This window comes from Emys orbicularis, chromosome 5 (assembly GCF_028017835.1).
Source record: "Emys orbicularis isolate rEmyOrb1 chromosome 5, rEmyOrb1.hap1, whole genome shotgun sequence".
In the NCBI taxonomy this organism is placed as follows: Eukaryota; Metazoa; Chordata; order Testudines; family Emydidae; genus Emys; species Emys orbicularis.
Genome location: NC_088687.1, coordinates 62,628,513 through 62,648,706, shown reverse-complemented (window position 1 = coordinate 62,648,706; position 20,194 = coordinate 62,628,513). Strand labels below are relative to the sequence as shown.

Genomic DNA, 20,194 nt, shown 5'->3' with positions numbered 1-20,194 from the left:
GAGGGGAAGCGCCCGGCTGGGGGTGCAGGGTCTGGAGGTCTGGGGGCTGCCTGGCAAACCGTGAAGCCGGTAGCGCTCGGGCAGCTCGGCTCTTCAGCTACACAGAGCTGAGGTGTCTGGGGGGAGCAGCAGCAGCCGCCACAGGGGAATCCGCCTGCAGCTCGCAGCCTGCGGGAGCCGCAAGGTAAGCAGGGGACTGGGGCAGGGATGCCGGCAAAGCTATTTTCCCGGACATGTTCGGCTTTTTGGCAATTCCCCCCGGACGGGGATTTGAGGACCAAAAAGCCGGACATGTCCGGGAAAAAACAGACGTATGGTAACCCTACCTAACTGCCCCCCAGGACTCCACCCCCTACCTAAGCCTCCCTGCTCTTTGTCCCCTGACTGCCCCCTCCTGAGACCTTCCCCCCATCCTAACTGGCCCCCTAGGACCCTATCCCCTACCTGTCCCCTGACTGCCCCCTCCTGAGACCTTCCCCCCATCCTAACTGGCCCCCTAGGACCCTACCCCCTACCTGTCCTCTGACTGCCCCAACCCTTATCCACACCCCCACCCCCACCCCCAGACAGACACTAGGGACTCCCACGCCCCATCCAACCACTCCCCACCCCCTGACAGCCCCCCCCCGGACTCCCGACCCATCTAAACCCCTCTGCTCCCTTCCCCTGACTGCCCCCTCCTGAGACCCCCCCCACCCTAACTGCCCCCCTAGGACCCTACCCCCTACCTGTACCCTGACTGCCCAAAACCTTACACCCCCCAACCCCCAGACAGCCCCTCCCCGAACTCCCGACCCATCCAACCCTCCCCCTGCTCCCTGTCTCTTGACTGCCCCCTCCAGAGCCTCCCTGCCCCTTCTCCGACCCCCTGCCCCCCTTACCGTGCCGCTCAGAACAGCGTGTCGGGCTCCATGCGCAGCCCGACACGCTGCCGCGCTCCCCCACGGAGCGCATAGCCCGGTTCCCGCCCTTGCAGAGTGCTGCGGAGCGGAGCGCTGGGCAGGGGGAGGAGCCCCAGACTGCCGGAGGCCCGTTGTGAACGGCCGGCCGGCTGCGAATGCAGGGAGGGGGAGAGAGGGAGAGAGAGGAGGGGAGTGATCTCAGCTGCAGGGGAGGGGAGGGGGAAGCAGAGGAGGGGCTCTCTCTGGCTGCCGGACCCCATGCAAGTGGCACCATCCGGCCGGCACCATGTCAGCCACGCGCACTCTGCATGGGGGGGGGGAAGTCCGGACATTTACAAATTCCCCCCGGACACTATTTTTTACTGAGAAAAGCCGGACATGTCTGGGGGAATCTGGACGAATGGTAACCCTAAGTGTACTTAAAGGGGAAATGCACATCGCTCTCTCTCACACACAGGGTGTGTGTCTTTGTCTGCAATGCTCTCTCCCTCCCTCCATTCCTACTGCCTTGTAAAGTGTGAGAGTTAACCCTTGAGGGCTCAGCCAATTGCTAGTTCATCATTTACCAGTAAGGCATTCCCAGGGAAATATCCCACCCTCTGACTCCTCCATCTCAACCAAGCTTCACAATAATCATCATCACTGTGTACCAGTATTAAATTGTTTGTTTAAAACTTATACTGTGTGACTATAATATAGTCTTTTGTCTGGTGAAAAAAATTTCCCTGGAACCTAACCCCCTCATTTACATTAATTCTTATGGGGAAATTGGATTTGCTTAACATCGTTTCGCCTAAAGTCGCATTTTTCAGGAACATAACTACAACGTTAAGTGAGGAGTTACTGTACAGTGACCAAAACTGCAGTGGCATATTGCATTGCAAACTAACACCTAATTTACTAGCTCACTATCTTCTTCAGGTCTGTCTGGGCATTTCCAGCTATCCTCCTTCCAGCTTCTCATTGTCAAAAAAAAGTATGGACTAGTGTGTACATTTTAATTGTATGCATTTTCTTTTCAGACTTCAGCATCAGAAGAGGCATGCAAAGCATGGCCATGGATCTATGCATATGGAGATGGTTCTTATTCTCATTGCAACCTTGGTAGTGGCACAGATTGTACTGGTTCAATGGAAGCAAAGGCACTGCAGCTCATACAATGTAAGTAACCAGTCAAAAGATTGCTGTTTTAGAGCCATAGCATCTCAAAACATCAGTTCTTTCTCATGCAAAGATTGTAAGTCAAGACTTCTCTTGAGGACTTAAGTTCAGAATGGCACTGCTGTGAATGGATGGAGAAAATGAGCCATCATTCTTGTTCTCAAGAAGAGTAGCTTTTATCATTCCATGAGGAAAAAAGCAACTCTAATTTGATTTCCTCTATATACGAATTGGTGCTGAACTCAGTCCTTGGTGGGTTAAAAAAAAAACAGTAGGAAAAAAAATTAGAGCACGTCCCTCGGAAACTCAAACGTCTGATTGGGAATCTGGGAGTTGGCTATGAATTTCTCAAGGGGGTATGTCACATCTCTTTCTCTTCCCCTTCCACACCTAACCGAAGGGATGATGTAGAGAAGGATCCAAAGAGAGTCTGAAGCCTTGATTGAGCAAGGTGCTTCTGCACATGACTAACTCTGAAGGAAGGATGGTCCAGTGATTAGGGCACTAGCCTGGGACTCAGGATACCTGGACTCCACCACAGATTGCTGTGTGTCCTTGGGCAATTCGCTTAGGCCCAGATCCTCAATCAGTGGAAGTTAGGAGCCTAAATATCTTTGAGGATCTGGACCTCAGGCTCTCTATGCTTCAGTTCCCCAACTGTGAAAATAGACACAATACCCTACCTCCCGAGTGTATGGGAGTGTAACTGCATTAAAGATTGTGAAGTGCTCACATACTATGGAAATGGGGGCCCTGAGACAGAACTTTAAGCATGTGAGCAAGTCCACTGAAGCCAATGAGTCTCTTGTAAGTAGCTCTTTCTCACTGGGAATTTGTCCTTGGAAATGAATGATCCAGGCCAAAGCCCTTGTTAGTTTGTATACTGATATCTTGAGTTTTGGTGCCAAGGAGTCAGTGCACATCAGTAACCACTTCCTAAATCTTCCTTGACCTCTTTCCAACAACTTACCCATCTTGGAGAGATTTTAAATTTAGTATGTTGAAAATCCCCTAGTTTTCCCTCTCTTCTTGTATTGGTTGAGGGAGGATAGAATCACAGTTTTATATGATTTACAGTCATTGTGTTGTGACAGAAAAATATAGAAAGAGGCTGATTCACCACTGCCTTACTTCAACCTCATGCTGGAGTTATTCTGTTGATTTCAGTGGAATTACAATGGCAAAAACTGGAATAGTGAAGTTGTGAATTAGTCCCTAAAAGTACACCTTACAAAATAAGGAACTGTAATAAAAACTTTTAATAATGGAAGGGGCTGTCAAAATGAAAAGCCTTTAATGGGATTGCAATGGGTGTAAGCCAGTGATGAATTTGGCTCCATGTCAATAAGAACTCCACAACTCTGAGCATTCATACCAATATTGTCTGTTGAAATCAGTTTCTCAGAGGTAGAGAAACTGCTGTCCCACCACCAGTACAAACACACAGCTGAATACTAAATATATACGGAGTTGTTGAGCTTTTATAATGGCCCCTCTTGGCATGTGCAAATATCTGATAGTGCTAAGAAACATACATTTTGAGTTATCCTTTCATTACTCTCCCTTACAATACTGTAAAGCTATTCATTGGTGCTGGATCACTCTGTCAGTGTCCAAAAATGCCAGTAGTATACTAGCTCTTGTCCTATGCCTTGTGTTGCTTACTAGGATCTACTTTTTGAAACTTTAGCCTCAACCAGTAGTTAATCACATTTTAAAAACTCTATCTGGTTGGTAGGTGATGATTTTAGTGGACCTAATACTCATTCATATGATCTATCTTATATCCACCTTATAGAGGACCCACTTCAGCTACAAGCATTAATCAGGTTTTAATAAGGGGGGGTTGGTTTTTTTAAATGTACAACAACAGGGGTGGGCAAACTACGGCCCGCAAGCTGGATCCAGCCCATCAGAGCTTTGGATCCAGCCCACGGGATTGCCAGCCCCATGGCGGAGCGGGATTAAGGCAGGCTTCCTGCCTGCCCTGGCCCCGTGCCACTCCCGGAAGCAGCTGGCAACACATCCCTGTGGCCCCAGGCACTGCCCCCCGCAGCTCCCATTGGCTGGAAATGGGGAACCATGGCCAATGGGAGCTTCAGGGGAGGTAGAATCATAGAATATGATAGGTACCTACAGGCGAGGGCAGTGCTCAGAGCCCTCTGCCCTCCCGCCCTCCCCCAGAGGCCGCAGGGACGTAGTGCCGGCCACTTCCGGGAGCGGCGCGGGGCCAGGGCAGGCAGGGAGCCTGCCTTAGCCCCGCTGCATGCCACTGTCACCCCGGAGCCGCTCAGGGTAAGCAGCGCTGGGCCGGAACCCACACCCTGAACCCCTCCTGCATCCTGCACCCCAACCCCCTGCCACACCCCGCAACCCCAACCCCCTGCCCTGAGCCCTCCGCACCCCCTTCTGCACCCCATCCCCCTGCCATGAGCCCCCAACCCCCTGCCCTGAGCCCCCTGCCACACCCCTCCTGCACCCCAACCCCCTGCTCTGGGCCCCCTGCCCTGAGCCCCTGCCGCACCCCTCCTGCACCCCAACCCCCTGCCCTGAGCCCCCTGCCGCACCCCTCCTGCACCCCAATCCCCTGCCCTCAGCCCCCTCCCGCACTCCGCACCCCCTCCTGCACCCCTGCCCTCAGCCCCCTCTTATACACCAACCCTTTGCCCTGAGCCTATTTAAGTGATGAATCACAGTCCTGTGGCAATGGCCAGATCTTCAAATCCAGTAATAATGGAAACGCAGTGAAAAGAAGCAGAATCTCTGTCTATAGAAACCGTCATACCAGAAGTTGAAGCTAATTTTGGACTTGGTTGTGGCAGTTCTGCTTTATGCTCTGCTTAGCTGAGAAAATAATTTAGTTTCGCATCCGTGCGCATCTATTTTTACAAGACTGTTAATGTTACTTGTACTGAGTCTCAAACAGCGGATAGTGCAGAGCATTAATTCCACATTAGATAACTTCAGAGAATTTTTCATTAATATATCTTGTAGTTTGTGAAAAAAATAGCTCTACACCCATATGGCAAGTCCGGGCATATATTACCTAATTTTTAAATTGGCCTCCTCAGTGGCACAGTTGCTAACTTTCACGTGGTAAATAAACACCCCGACTTACACAATAAACCAAAAATCAAGCTAATCCCATTTCAAAACAAGGCCAAAACAAGCCAGTCCCTAAGAACCCCAACCCTCTATGTGACTAGATCCCCCTGGCATGCAGTCTGGGACTATGGTGGACCCGCTGTGCACCCCTGGCTCTCTTCTCCCTTGCCCCTGCTTGCTGGGATCCGATAAAAAAAAAAAGCAACAAACTACAACAAGCTACAAGTCAAAAACTAGCCAACAAGCAACTCACAAGCCAATTAAGCCAAAAACAAGCCCAATTTCTGCATTTTTTTCCCACGGGGTAGGCATGTCTGATCACTGGCCACATAAACATCCTGTTTAGGATATTTCTGTGAATCACAGGGAATCTGTGAACTAACTTGAACACAACATTTTAAAATGCTTGTGCATTAGACAACTACAGAAAGAAACAAGAGATGTCATTCACACCACTGGTAAACCCTTTTAGTCTCATCACCTTAAAGAATTCACTTCCTCTTTAACGATAACTTTGCAACAATATTGAAATCCATTCGATCACTCTAAATTTATACCAGTGTAATGGGTAACAGAATCTGAGCCACTTTATGAGGCATAATAATATCCGGGACAAGGATCAGGACATAAAAGTTTACTGACTAGCTAGATTCTTACACAAAATAATCTGAATGTAGCATCTGAAACCAATCAGCACTGATTTATCAACTCAGATCAGAACACTTTCATTTAGAAACAGAGGCTTTGAATGCACTTGCATTAATTACTTGATTAACTTGACTAACACACAGGGAACTGCACATTTGGAGTTAAAAACAAAACAAAACCTATCACAAAACTAAATACAGGCAGGTTTAGGCCTCTGCATCACTACCTGATATAAATATAGTCAGGTGAGAGTTATGATGGTTATAGGGTGTGCTCATACTGATATCACTGTAATCTCACCAAATCAGTGAGATTTAACTAAATCCTAGTTTAAAAAAAACCCAAAACCCAACACATTAAAAAGAGAAAACCGCTCTCTACTCTTGTTGCTCATGTACTTGCTTGCTACCCAGCTTTTGATCATCCAACTTGTATCTGAGTAGTTTACTCATACTTTGTGTGTGTGTCAGATTCTATGTACAAATGCGAGAGAATTAAATATTTTTGTTTCTGATGCTGCTGACTAAATGCTAACTTCTTAGGGAGTATGAGCGATGGGGAGGGGGTCAGATAAAGAAGCAAGCCACACAACCCTCCCCAGTAGAATAACTGTATAGTTGAGGCTTGGAATTTTAGTCTGCTGACAAAAAGCAGGTGGTTGTAATCGGGGGGAAGAGTGGAAACTGCCTTCTTCTGTGTTCCCTTTCCCTAGGAGATTAGGGAACCAGATTATCATCACATGTGGCTTGGTTTGGCATAACCATTTGGCACCACGGTGCCTCTGGTACAAAGGCACTCTTATTCCTAGTGGTATGAAGGCTCTGATGGAAGGCTGTTCTAAGTCTTCTTATTCCCTCCAAGGTGCCTCCAAATGCTTTCTGTCTCCTTTATTCTGAGCTGGATATGTATGTCCTCTGCGGGATGCCTGTTTGACTGACTCATTAATGAGATCTTTGCATGACTGTAGTAGGTAGGAGTCAGACAAAGAGTTGAGGGGGATTGACAATCTACCAGTTGTTTGGTAAACTTGGGGGAAAATAGGCTACAGGCAGGGCCGGCTTTAGGCCGATTCCACCGATTCCCCTGAATTGGGCCTGTGACGTTGTGCAGTCTATATGGTTTTATAAAAATATAAGTGAATATAATGTAACTGGGATATGCTTCATGCAAAAGGTCTCTTGTAAGGTATCATTACAAAGCTCATAATCTACTGAGTGTGATCATCCTATTTGTAGAAATGTACCACTCTTGTATCTAAAACTAGAAATATAAAACATAACTCTGAGGGCCTATTGTAATTATGTAAAGTGTGGGCCATTAAGGATGGTTTGGAATCTTGATGACTCCCATTGTCTGCAGATGGCTGTATTTACCTGTGAGTCTTCCTGTATATGTGTGTGCTGGCAAGTGAGTAATGAAGTCTTGCAGTGACCTGTGATCATGTCACCTGAACTGGAATCCATCTTTAACCTGGTGCTTTTCCAGTGAGGGGGGGTGGAAACCCAGAGGGACAAAGGGTTCCCGCCTTACGCAAAAGATATATGTAAAGGGGTGGAAGAGAACAGAGAGGGAGAGGAGCCATCATGGAGAATCCCCTAGCTAACACCTAAGCTGGAACAAGAGCTGTACCAGGGGAAAGAATTGTGCCCAGGCCTGGAAGGTGTCCAGTCTGAGAAAAACTTACTGAAGCATCTCTGAGGGTGAGATTATCTGTATTTAGTTTGATTAGGCATAGATTTGCGCATTTTATTTTATTTTGCTTGTGACTTACTTTGTTCTGTCTGTTACTACTTGGAACTACTTAAATCCTACTGTCTGTATTTAATAAAATCACTTTTTATTTAGTAACTTACTCAGAGTATGTATTGATACCTGGGGGAGCAAACAACTGTGCATATCTCTCTATCAGTGTTATAGAGGGCGAACAATTTATGAGTTTACTCTGCATAAGCTTTATGCAGGGTAAAACGGATTTATCTGGGTTTGGACCCCATTGGGAGTTGGGCATCTGAGTGCTGGAGACAAGCACACTCCTGTGAGCTGTTTTTGGGTAAACTTACAGCTTTAGGACAAGTGATTCAGACCCTGAGTCTTTGTTAGAGCAGACTGGAGTGTCTGGCTCAGCAAGACAGGGTGCTGGAGTCCTGAGCTGGCAGGGAAAACAGAAGCAGGGGTAGTCTTTGCACATTGGGTGGCAGCTCCCAAGGGGGTTTCTGTGATCCAACCCGTCACAGGGCCCCGCCCCTAAGAGGGCCCCGCGCAGATCGGGCTGCTTGAAGCAAAGCTCTGTGGCTCTCCCGGAAGCAGCAGCTGTTGCTGCTAGGCAACGAGAGATGCTGACCGGCAGGGGGCTGAGGCAGAGGCAGCAGCGGCTGTTGCAGGTCAGGAGTGAGGAGGGAGGGAGAAGGCACATGTGCTTTGCAGCCTTCCCCTCCCCTCTCCCCGGCACTCACCTGGAGGAGACACCTAGGGGGCTTCCGGTCCGGTGGGAGACAGGAATCTCTGCAGTGGACCTCACTCACCTTAGCAGCTGCTGGGGTTTCGGTCAGTGAGTGTTTGACCCCGTGATTCCCCATAGGTGTGTAATATTGGGTTGGTTTTGTGGTTTTCGGTGGTGCTGCTGTTTGAGGGTGAGTTTGTGCCTGCCTGTGTCTGTTTCAAAACTAAACTCGGGATCATGTAACCCAGGAAGAAAGCCCCGAGCCAGAACTTAGTGCTGTGAATTCCAGGTGAGAGAGAGAGGGAGGTTTGGAGGAGGAAATCAAATACATCAAGAGGGGAGAATGCGAAAGGTCTGCAACACGGCAGGCTGAGACTTTTATCTCTCCCCCCTCCCCCGAGAGAGGGGAAACTGAGGCACGGAGTGATCTGATTCCCCTCCCCAAATTATTTTGCAAAGGAGTGGGACGGGGGCTCCTATCCAAACCAGTTCCCTTCCCATCAACTCTGCTTCCCCTGCTGCAAGACCACTGTAGGGGCTGAATATTTCCATTAAACTCTGGCTCCTTCATTTGCCCTGCAACAATAAAATAGACCGGCTTTGGGGGGGGAGGAATATCACCCCCCCAAAGCTGTGTGGACATTAAGTTTTTTTTGGGGGGGGGGGCACGATAATATTCCGGATCGCTCAAACACCCAGCTCAGCTTTCTAGCTGTCGGGGACTTTTAACCCAGACAGCACCGTTCGTTGTCTGACCGCAGAGAGAGACAGGCAACACCAGCAAGGTCCAATACAAGCTCTTTATTGAGGAGTGCACACAACAATAGAGAGCGGCCCGTCTCCACTGAGAACCAGCCCCGATTACAATAACTAGTAAGGTTATATAGACAGTTCCATCGCGTCATAGTTAAAACAACCCAACCCCCCTTTATTAGTTAGAAAGCTTCTAATATTCATGCATATCTATCTTCTTTGACACTACAAACAATTCGTGATGCCTCAGCAACTTCTTATGAGCTTTGTTGTCATGCACCAGAAACTAGGAGAAAGGAGGGAGTTAAGAACAGATGAAGAACAGAAACAGGGAGTGGAGACTGCAAGTTTCCATATGTCCAAACAAACTGTTCCTAGCACTTCTGGTACAAGAATGCGGCCCTCCCCTTATCTCATTCTTTGAAGCCCAAGCAAGCATGTACTCATGTTTCACAGAGAGACAGGAATGGCCCAGCAACTACTATTAGCCTAACTTTGGCTAAGCTGGCCAAACAATGTTCTATACTCCATATTTTTGGGCCTAACAATCCCCCCTTTGTCCCTGGAGTGCCTTGGAGGGACTCCTGGGACAACTAGCTGCTATGAGTGGTGAGCTTGGAGTTGATTACTTTTGGACAGAACACAGCTTGGTGCCCATCCAACATCCAACCTTTACCATAACATACAGAGCTAGCAGGCCGCATATAATTACAACGGCGCTTCGGAGTACATTATGGAGCCAACCACCTATGTTTGGAATCCAATTGAACAGGTTACTCCACCAGGATTTAACCCGCTCCCCTCCATGGTCCTTTGCTACTTGTATGAGGTGGTTTGCTTTGTTCCAGGTGGCATTATAAACATTAGGAACATATACGCAGCATTCTTGCCCAATTAGTGCACATGTTTCTTCCTGAGAGGCCAGTAAGATATCTAGACCCAAGCGGTTCTGGAGAACCATCTGCCTTAGTTTTCTCTGTGCGGTTGCCAAGTCCACCAGGGCATTGGCGGTAGTCTAATTTCCCAGATGTCTCGGTGAATTACCCAATCCCACATGCATCCTCCCCATGGACCCGGCAGGATTCGGTATGTGGGAGCCCACACCCCCCCAACCGGTCCGTATGCTTGGAAGGAGCATTGAGAACGTCCGCACTTCCACCCAGAAAGTCTCCAAGTATGTCTCCATGGCCACAGATCAGATGGTACTCCTGATGTGTCTGTAAGGGCAGTGGGCCAAGCCTGAACATGCTAGATCCCACTGCAATGCCTTCCCAGCCTCAGTGATATTCAATACCATCTCTGTCAGCAACTTCTGGGTCATAGAACTAAGGGCGGAGATAACATGTAACTCACCAATTCCAGCCTGTACCTGGGTTAGCTGTGCCCCAGAAATAAGGCTTGTGGCCTTCTTTAGTTGCCCCAATTTCTTATCATGTTTTTGGTTCTTAAAAATATTTCAAACTGCTGCTGTACTATTGGCCCTATCCCATAGGGATCCGGTCAAGTCTCTCTTCTTTCTAGAGGAAATAACCCAAGCCCTCTGTTGTGCTAATCTAATAGCAGCCCCTTTTGAACAATTTGGGTATGTAGAGGTGATCTGGAAACTGAATAAGGGCAATAAAAATTTAACAGTCCCTAGTGTAGTGTTAATTGGCAGAGAGAAAGGAGGGTCAGGACAAAACTGGGAGGAAAGATCAAACCAGTATCTTAGATGCCTATATACAAATGCGAGAAGTATGGGTAATAAGCAGGAAGAACTGGAAGTGCTAATAAATAAATACAACTATGACATTGTTGGCATCACTGAAACTTGGTGGGATAATACACATGATTGGAATGTTGGTGTGGATGGATACAGCTTGCTCAGGAAGGATAGACAGGGGAAAAAGGGAGGAGGTGTTGCCTTATATATTAAAAATGTACACACTTGGACTGAGGTAGAGATGGACATAGGAGATGGAAGTGTTGAGAGTCTCTGGGTTAGGCTAAAAGGGGTAAAAAACAAGGGTGATGTCATGCTAGGAGTCTACTACAGGCCACCTAACCAGGTGGAAGAGGTGGATGAGGCTTTTTTTAAACAACTAACAAAATCATCCAAAGCCCAAGATTTGGTGGTGATGGGGGACTTCAACTATCCAGATATATGTTGGGAAAATAACACAGCGGGGCACAGACTATCCAACAAATTCTTGGACTGCATTGCAGACAACTTTTTATTTCAGAAGGTTGAAAAAGCTACTAGGGGGGAAGCTGTTCTAGACTTGATTTTAACAAATAGGGAGGAACTCGTTGAGAATTTGAAAGTAGAAGGCAGCTTGGGTGAAAGTGATCATGAAATCATAGAGTTTGCGATTCTAAGGAAGGGTAGAAGGGAGAACAGCAAAATAGAGACAATGGATTTCAGGAAGGCGGATTTTGGTAAGCTCAGAGAGCTGATAGGTAAGGTCCCATGGGAATCAAGACTGAGGGGAAAAACAACTGAGGAGAGTTGGCAGTTTTTCAAAGGGACACTATTAAGGGCCCAAAAGCAAGCTATTCCGCTGGTTAGGAAAGATAGAAAATGTGGCAAAAGACCTCCTTGGCTTAACCACGAGATCTTGCATGATCTAAAAAATAAAAAGGAGTCATATAAAAAATGGAAACTAGGACAGATTACAAAGGATGAATATAGGCAAACAACACAGGAATGCAGGGGCAAGATTAGAAAGGCAAAGGCACAAAATGAGCTCAAACTAGCTACAGGAATAAAGGGAAACAAGAAGACTTTTTATCAATACATTAGAAGCAAGAGGAAGACCAAAGACAGGGTAGGCCCACTGCTTAGTGAAGAGGGAGAAACAGTAACAGGAAACTTGGAAATGGCAGAGATACTTAATGGCTTCTTTGTTTCGGTCTTCACCGAGAAGTCTGAAGGAATGCCTAACATAGTGAATGCTAATGGGAAGGGGGTAGGTTTAGCAGATAAAATAAAAAAAGAACAAGTTAAAAATCACTTAGAAAAGTTAGATGCCTGCAAGTCACCAGGGCCTGATGAAATGCATCGTAGAATATTCAAGGAGCTAATAGAGGAGGTATCTGAGCCTCCAGCTATTATCTTTGGAAAATCATGGGAGACAGGAGAGATTCCAAAAGACTGGAAAAGGGCAAATATAGTGCCCATCTATAAAAAGGGAAATAAAAACAACCCAGGAAACTACAGACCAGTTAGTTTAACTTCTGTGCCAGGGAAGATAATGGAGCAAGTAATTAAGGAAATCATCTGCAAACACTTGGAAGGTGGTAAGGTGATAGGGAACAGCCAGCATGGATTTGTAAAGAACAAATCATGTCAAACCAATCTGATAGCTTTCTTCGATAGGATAACGAGTCTTGTGGATAAGGGAGAAGCTGTGGATGTGGTATACCTAGACTTTAGTAAGGCATTTGATACGGTCTCGCATGATATTCTTATCGATAAACTAGGCAAATACAATTTAGATGGGGCTACTATAAGGTGGGTGCATAACTGGCTGGATAACCGTACTCAGAGAGTTGTTATTAATGGTTCCCAATCCTGCTGGAAAGGCATAACGAGTGGGGTTCCGCAGGGGTCTGTTTTGGGACCGGCTCTGTTCAATATCTTCATTAACCACTTAGATATTGGCATAGAAAGTACGCTTATTAAGTTTGCGGATGATACCAAACTGGGAGGGATTGCAACTGCTTTGGAGGACAGGGTCATAATTCAAAATGATCTGGACAAATTGGAGAAATGGTCTGAGTTAAACAGGATGAAGTTTGACAAAGACAAATGCAAAGTGCTCCACTTAGGAAGAAAAAATCAGTTTCACACATACAGAATGGGAAGAGACTGCCTAGGAAGGAGTACGGCAGAAAGGGATCTAGGGGTTATAGTGGACCACAAGCTAAATATGAGTCAACAGTGTGATGCTGTTGCAAAAAAAGCAAACATGATTCTGGGATGTATTAACAGGTGTGTTGTGAGCAAGACACGAGAAGTCATTCTTCCGCTCTACTCTGCTCTGGTTAGGCCTCAGCTGGAGTATTGTGTCCAGTTCTGGGCACCGCATTTCAAGAAAGATGTGGAGAAATTGGAAAGGGTCCAGAGAAGAGCAACAAGAATGATTAAAGGTCTTGAGAACATGACCTATGAAGGAAGGCTGAAAGAATTGGGTTTGTTTAGTTTGGAAAAGAGAAGACTGAGAGGGGACATGATAGCAGTTTTCAGGTATCTAAAAGGGTGTCATAAGGAGGAGGGAGAAAACTTGTTCACCTTAGCCTCTAAGGATAGAACAAGAAGCAATGGGCTTAAACTGCAGCAAGGGAGGTCTAGGTTGGACATTAGGAAAAAGTTCCTAACTGTCAGGGTGGTTAAACACTGGAATAAATTGCCTAGGGAGGTTGTGGAATCTCCATCTCTGGAGATATTTAAGAGTAGGTTAGATAAATGTCTATCAGGGATGGTCTAGACAGTATTTGGTCCTGCCATGCGGGCAGGGGACTGGACTCGATGACCTCTCGAGGTCCCTTCCAGTCCTAGAATCTATGAATCTATGAATCACACAGTCCATTGATATCCTAATACATCTCTCTTTGGTGTAGTACTATACCACATCTGTTGGTTGAACACCTTTATGTATTTCCAGGAGGCATTGATATTAATGGCATAAGAAGGGGTGTATTGCAATAAGGTACAGGTAACATTATTAGTCACTGGAATAATTTCTATGCAGGTAAAATTTTCAGTGGTAGAACAAACTCTTTGGGTAGTCGTTTGATTATTTACTAATTGGGTGACCAAATACCAATAAGGGCCTCTCCCATTTAACACAGTGCAAATTCCAGGAACAGCCATCATATTTACTTTACTATAGAACCCATTAATTTCAATTACAAATTTTTGGGGTTCACTTGTAGTGATATCATGTATTTTTATCTTCACTGATCCATTCTTTTTTATTCAATTGTTCGCTTACATGGGATATCCTGAACCTTAAAAATATTTTTTTTCCAAACAATATTTAAATAAATCACTAAAGTGTGAAGGCCTTGGCCGTTGGTTTTATCAGATATATGGCATTGTCTGTATTTGGATGTGTTACAGGGGTAACAGTGTAATGGAGGAGATGGCAGGGGCAGTGGCAACAAGGTGCCTTTGGTACTTGTTATTTAAAATTCAATTAGGGAGGGCAATACATGCTGAAAGACTTATTCAAAACACAGGGCGCAGCCTGTAGAATAAACCCCAAAATCCAATCAAAACCACATTCCTAAGCATGGGTCCCACAAGTTTTTTCCTGCCAGTGTATAATTCTTTGTTTCTTCACCAGGGTCAGTTCTTAATGTTTTTTGTAGTCGGGAATCCCTGGACTTTGGTGGTTTCAATGGAGCAAGTGTTCCTTCTTTTCTTTTTCTGAAACAGTGTGGTTCAGCATTATACAGGGGAGAGGTTACTAGCACATCACCCTGTAATGGTTTTGCTTCTTTTAGGAAAATTTAAAGGCACAGTAGGTCTGTTAGTGGACAAGGGAGAGGTTACTAGCACTTCACCTTGTCTTTTTTTTGTTTTCCTGCTGTCCAGAAGGCACAGCAGAGTTAGAAGGAGTAATAGGCTGATCATCAGTCGGAGAGTCCTCCCGAGGTGGAGGGGTCTTTTTGCAGTGAGAAGCATGGGTCCAGGTAGGCAGTCCTTGGCACTTTACAGCAGTGTTGGTGGTTAACAGGACTTGGAAAGGGCCTTTCCAGCATGGAGTCAAAGCAGTCTTTCGTTGATGGACTTTACGTAGACTTAGTTTCCTGGTTTCAATGAATGGCAGGGCTGCTATGGTCTTTGAGTAGTGCTTCTTTACCTGTGAGAAAAGAAACCTAACACATTTTATTAATGCCTGGCAGTGTTTTGCAGATTTCATAGTTGCTTGGGCACATTCAGGCCCCCCCCCTTTTTTGGCTGTCAGCCAAGTCTTAGCTCTGGGCAGTGTTCTTGGATGGGGCCAGCGTCTTATCTTTGGACTGAGCTTGCTAGCTATTTTTTCCAGTTAACTTGTTCTGTTCTTTTTTCTTCTCCCCTTCTTGGCTTCTTTTAACCTACAAAGGAAACTTCCACTCTTTACTCATACACCTTTTTCCAACAATGAACACATACACATTGCCATTATACAGTACATTAGTCTTATTATTCAATGTATGCCATATAAACCCTTCCAGTAAAATAACTTATATGCAGAGCTTTGGAGCAACAAACCAGGACAAGCACTCCCACTTTTGAGGAGTCCACTTGGTACAACCTTTGGTGTCCAATAGCTTTTCTCCCTCCCCAGCCCTCTGGCTAGAAATCTGAGGTAGCCAGAAGGATCCCATGTGCAATATGGGGAGTGGGTTAACCTTCCATGTCCTTGCTTCCAAAGACTGTTGATATGCAAATTTTAACAACATTTTTTTTTCAATTAAAAGATCTGACCAATGAAGTTTCTTTTTTTTTTTACTTAAGCAAATGTATTAGACTTTAGTATATCACATTTTTCCTGATTTATCCAAACACTTTGTATTCCAAGTTGAATAAAACAAGTATCTGCTTTTTTATTTAACCCTTTTATTTAATTTTGAACTAGACTGTCTTATGAAAATATTAAACACAACAATTCTGGCCACAAGACAAACACCACAAGACAGGACATAGAACACAAAAATAATTCCTATTGTACCAGTAAATGCATGGTACATTGAATGCTGTTCAGCTGGCATCCGTTTTCTCTGATGATTTGAAAGATTATTTGCTTAAAATATTTTCTTTATATACACATACTCTTGTTGATTTTAGGCAAAACAGAGGAATTACCCCATATTTCCTTGTATTTGTTTTATAGGCAGCCCAGGTTTCAGTGGCTTCTACCTTATTAGTTAGATAATTTGCATTAATACAGATACTTTCTGGCTTGCTTCCAGATCCAAAGCTATCCACAGCTTAAAGATTCTTACTTTAAAAAAAAGGACACAATTAACTTTCCCAGACTTTTGATTGCCTTTTACTTTTAACTCCTGCTTTTAAACACACAGTGATCTGAAAAAGACAACACAACCTATATTGGTAGGTTTGCATATTTTTTTTTTAAATCACTTGCTTGTTTCCCAAAACGACACCCAATTAACTCAGATTTTACCATTCCAATTATTGTCCTGGGGATTTGAAATTACCATGCTTATAATTACTTACTCCTTTTCTTCCACTATGCCCTTAAAGTTTCCAACCTGTTTTCTAATCTATTTGTTGACTGCCTGCTTGGGCCCGATCCTGCTTTTTTTGCTGAACCGTCCCTTCCATGGGCACCGGCTTGTTCCACTATTAATTTAGCTAGGAGGGTGGGCTTCTCAACTAGCCCCCACCCTTCCTGGTCTCTTTCCTTAAACATTCTTACTCACAAGGCTACCCGAGTCCTTCCTCGTGAGGCTTGCCACCTGGGCAAAAACGCATGGCCCATTGGCGTTTAACTATTCAATTTTTTTTTTTTTTTTGGTGGCAAACACACTGCTGTTACAGCATATGCAAACACAAATGGTTAAATTTTGACAAGTCCCTGAAGGACCGGTACTTGCTTAGCCAGTGCTTCCTTTTCTGTCTGGAAGTCCTGTCTCAAGGCTTGCAACTTGCCCTGGGCGTAGGTTTGAGTTGCTGCCTGGTTCATGATCTATGCTCTTAATTGCTTAATTCTAGTTATCAAGTACACAACTTTTTCCTTTTCTCCAACTTCTATATTGCCCAGTCCTGCTACAACTGGGGTAGATCCACCTGACACCCTTCCCAGTCAACCGGGATGGAGAAAGGAATGCTTAACCCCTCTCCGGTTCTCAGACTTACTGCGGCTGAGAATGGGCACACTTTCATACTCACACACGTACGTCCAGACTGGCCACGTCTTTGTATAACGTCCAGAGAAGGGGGAGAGGTGGACGGGAGATTATCCTGTATACAGCTTGTCCAGAATTTCTGACTTGCTTCCACTCTTGGGAGGGCTGTTCTTTTACACCCTGGGGTCTCCTGCGGCGTCTCTTTCAGAGATTCCAGTCCAGGCCGGCTGCCTGTGGCTTCTTCACAGCGTCCCCAAACCACGCCAACTCCAGGGTCTCAAAGGCAGACTGTTGGATCTCACTGGACAGTTAAGCTTTGCAAATGTAATCTCAGCACTTGTAACTTGTATTGTCTTTGGTTTGCCTCTGTCTATATTTTTTCACAGCCAGCTGGGGCCGAAAGCAGTTTTTCTTTTGGTTTATAGTTATACCGTACAAATAAATAATCCATTTGTCCCGGTCTAAGATCAACCAGAATATCCCCGAGGGAATCCATCCTGTCAGCAGAAAAAGTTCCGCACCTTGGCCAGTCCTTAGTCGGGGACAAATGGGTAGTAAAGGAGGGCCATTGAATTTGGCATAAGTTTCTCATCTTAGATTTAGTCAAACCGGTTGTTCCAGAGATTTCCTTCCAATCTCTAAGTACCAGAGACAACGGGGCGTCCCCCGGGCATTTACTGCCAAATGGTCCCATTTAGACTGTAGGGCCTCTAACCCCTTCCCGGGGCCTCTAACCCCTTCCTGGCGATCGCTTACCTTATTCAGGGACTCGAACCCTGAAGACCTGACCTCCCCAGGGACTCGAACCCCGAAGACCTGGATCCTACTCAACGGGTAGGTGGACGTTGCTGGGTTTCTATGGGCTTCAGCTGGTTCACAGGACTCGCCTTATCGCCGACGCAGGGATCAGGTTATCGGGCAAGGCTCCTCGAAGCCAGAGGATGCGCGCTGCGTTGCTTCGGAGTCTGGTCCCGGCGAAGTCACCAAATTTGTCGGGGACTTTTAACCCAGACAGCACCGTTCGTTGTCTGACCGCAGAGAGAGATAGGCAACACCAGCAAGGTCCAATACAAGCTCTTTATTGAGGAGTGCACACAACAATTGAGAGCGGCCCGTCTCCACTGAGAACCAGCCCCGATTACAATGACTAGTAAGGTTATATAGACAGTTCCGTCGCGTCATAGTTAAAACAACCCAACCCCCCTTTATTAGTTAGAAAGCTTCTAATATTCATGCATATCTATCTTCTTTGACACTACAAACAATTCGTGATGCCTCAGCAACTTCTTATGAGCTTTGTTGTCATGCACCAGAAACTAGGAGAAAGGAGGGAGTTAAGAACAGATGAAGAACAGAAACAGAGAGTGGAGACTGCAAGTTTCCATATGTCCAAACAAACTGTTCCTAGCACTTCTGGTACAAGAATGCGCCCCCCCCCCCTTATCTCATTCTCTGAAGCCCAAGCAAGCATGTCCTCATGTTTCACAGAGAGACAGGAATGGCCCAGCAACTACTGTTAGCCTAACTTTGGCTAAGCTGGCCAAACAATGTTCTATACTCCATATTTTGGGGCCTAACATAGCCATCCAGCAGCTCTAGGGCAGGGAAGGAAGGTGCTCTTGGTGCAGAGTGGTCGCAAAACAGGGGTGAATTTAGCGGGGGGGGGGGGTCCGGTTGAAATCCCACCCGATGCAGCCACACAGAATCTCTGGCGGCGCTAGGAGAGGCCAGGAGTGGAAGTAGGTGGCCCGGGGGTGGGGGGACATTTGCCCTCAGTCCTGGGCTCTGGGATGGACTAGGCTGGGTGGGTGGTGGGTTCAGTCTAGTCTTCCAGCCTGTTGCTCTCGCTGGGGATTGTGGTTTTCATCTGGCTCCACCGAAAAGATCAAACAAGCCCAGTAGAAAAGGGGGGTGAGAGAGGTGGGAAGGGGTTTGTAAGGGGTTAAAGTGACCCATCAACGAAAGAGTAAAACCAAAGTTTGACTGGGTTTCCCCCCAGCCACCACTCCTGCAAACACTGGGCAAGGGGCAGCCCCATCCCTCACCGAGGCTATGGTGAGGGGCAGCAGGGGAGGAAGGAAGCCACATGTGATGGGTGCTGGGGGGGAGGGGACTGCCACCACCCCCTCTCTGGCCCCCAAACTCTGTCTCAGAGCCTGCACCCACCCCTCCGCACTCCCTCCCAGAGCCTGCACCCCTCCACCCATCCTGCACCCCACACCGTGCCCCAGCCCGGAGCCTGCACCCAAACTCTGTCCCACTCAGCCCTGGGCAAAGCTCTCCTTGGCTGGCTCCCAGCCCCTCTCCCAGGGTTGCAGCTGTCTGGAAGTGCTGCCTTCCATACCTTCCTCATTCACACCTCATTCATTCAACAGGTCAATTGATTACAAAGTGGGGGGAAGATCTTATTCTACTTCTAGCAAAAAGACATTTTTCTTTTACCTTAATTATACTACCTTAGGGGCCAGCTATAACATTATCAAGGTTCAATACAAAGTCATATAAAAGTTATACAAAAATGCATAATGCAGAGATTTATCTACAACTGCACTGATTGACTGCTGTGTGCAGTAATATAGTGACCCTTGGGTCTTTGAATGAGGCTTTATACTTGGGGGGGGGCGAGCGGCGAGGCGAGTGGCGAGCGGGTGGGCAAGCGGCGGGTGGGCAAAGAGGCAAGCAGTGAGCCAGCAGGGGTTCTAGGGGCAGGCATGGGGGTTTCTGGCAGGGGAGGGAGAAGGTGAAAGGAGGCAAGTGGTTGGTGGGGGACTAACTAGGAGGGATGCAGCAAGCCAGCGGGGGGGTAGGGGGTGAAGAGGGGTGTGATGGTGGGGCCGAGCGGGGAGGGGTCGGGTCCTATTTTACTGCTGTGATCTGGTCACCCTATGTGTGCCATTTCTTCCGCCCCCCCACCCCCAAACCTTCCTTTTCGGCCCACAGCTGTTTTGGCGGGGCGGCGCTGGGGAAGCAGGGTTTGTTTCCGTGGGCCGGGAGGCGCTGGGGGGTGGGGGGGAGGAGGGCACAATTTTATATTAATAAGGAAATATTTTATAAATTTTTACAAAATAAACATTATTGAAGAAAATCTGTTGTACAACTATCAAAACATGAATTATTTTCCTAATATGAAAGTGAAAATCAGCTAATTAAAATATGACGCAATGTATGTAATATATAATTTTGTTATTATTTATATAGTCATGGAAAGTAAATAATACATGGAAGAAATGAAAGGGTTCTTTTTAAGTGGCTTTTTTTTTAGTCTTCCCTGCTGGGGCCCCGTCAAAACTGTTCGAATTGGGCCCCGCACTTCCTAAAGCCGGCCCTGGCTACAGGAAGCATA

The 20,194-nt window shown here is 46.4% G+C and overlaps 1 protein-coding gene across 1 annotated transcript in view; it reads left to right on the top strand.

Moving 5' to 3' along the window:
• Positions 1 to 20,194, top strand: part of RNF175 (ring finger protein 175) — a 54,103-nt gene that overhangs the window by 14,211 nt on the left and 19,698 nt on the right. Inside the window, 1 exon segment of the mRNA XM_065405713.1 lies at positions 1,925 to 2,063. Coding sequence (XP_065261785.1) covers positions 1,925 to 2,063 — 139 coding nt within the window.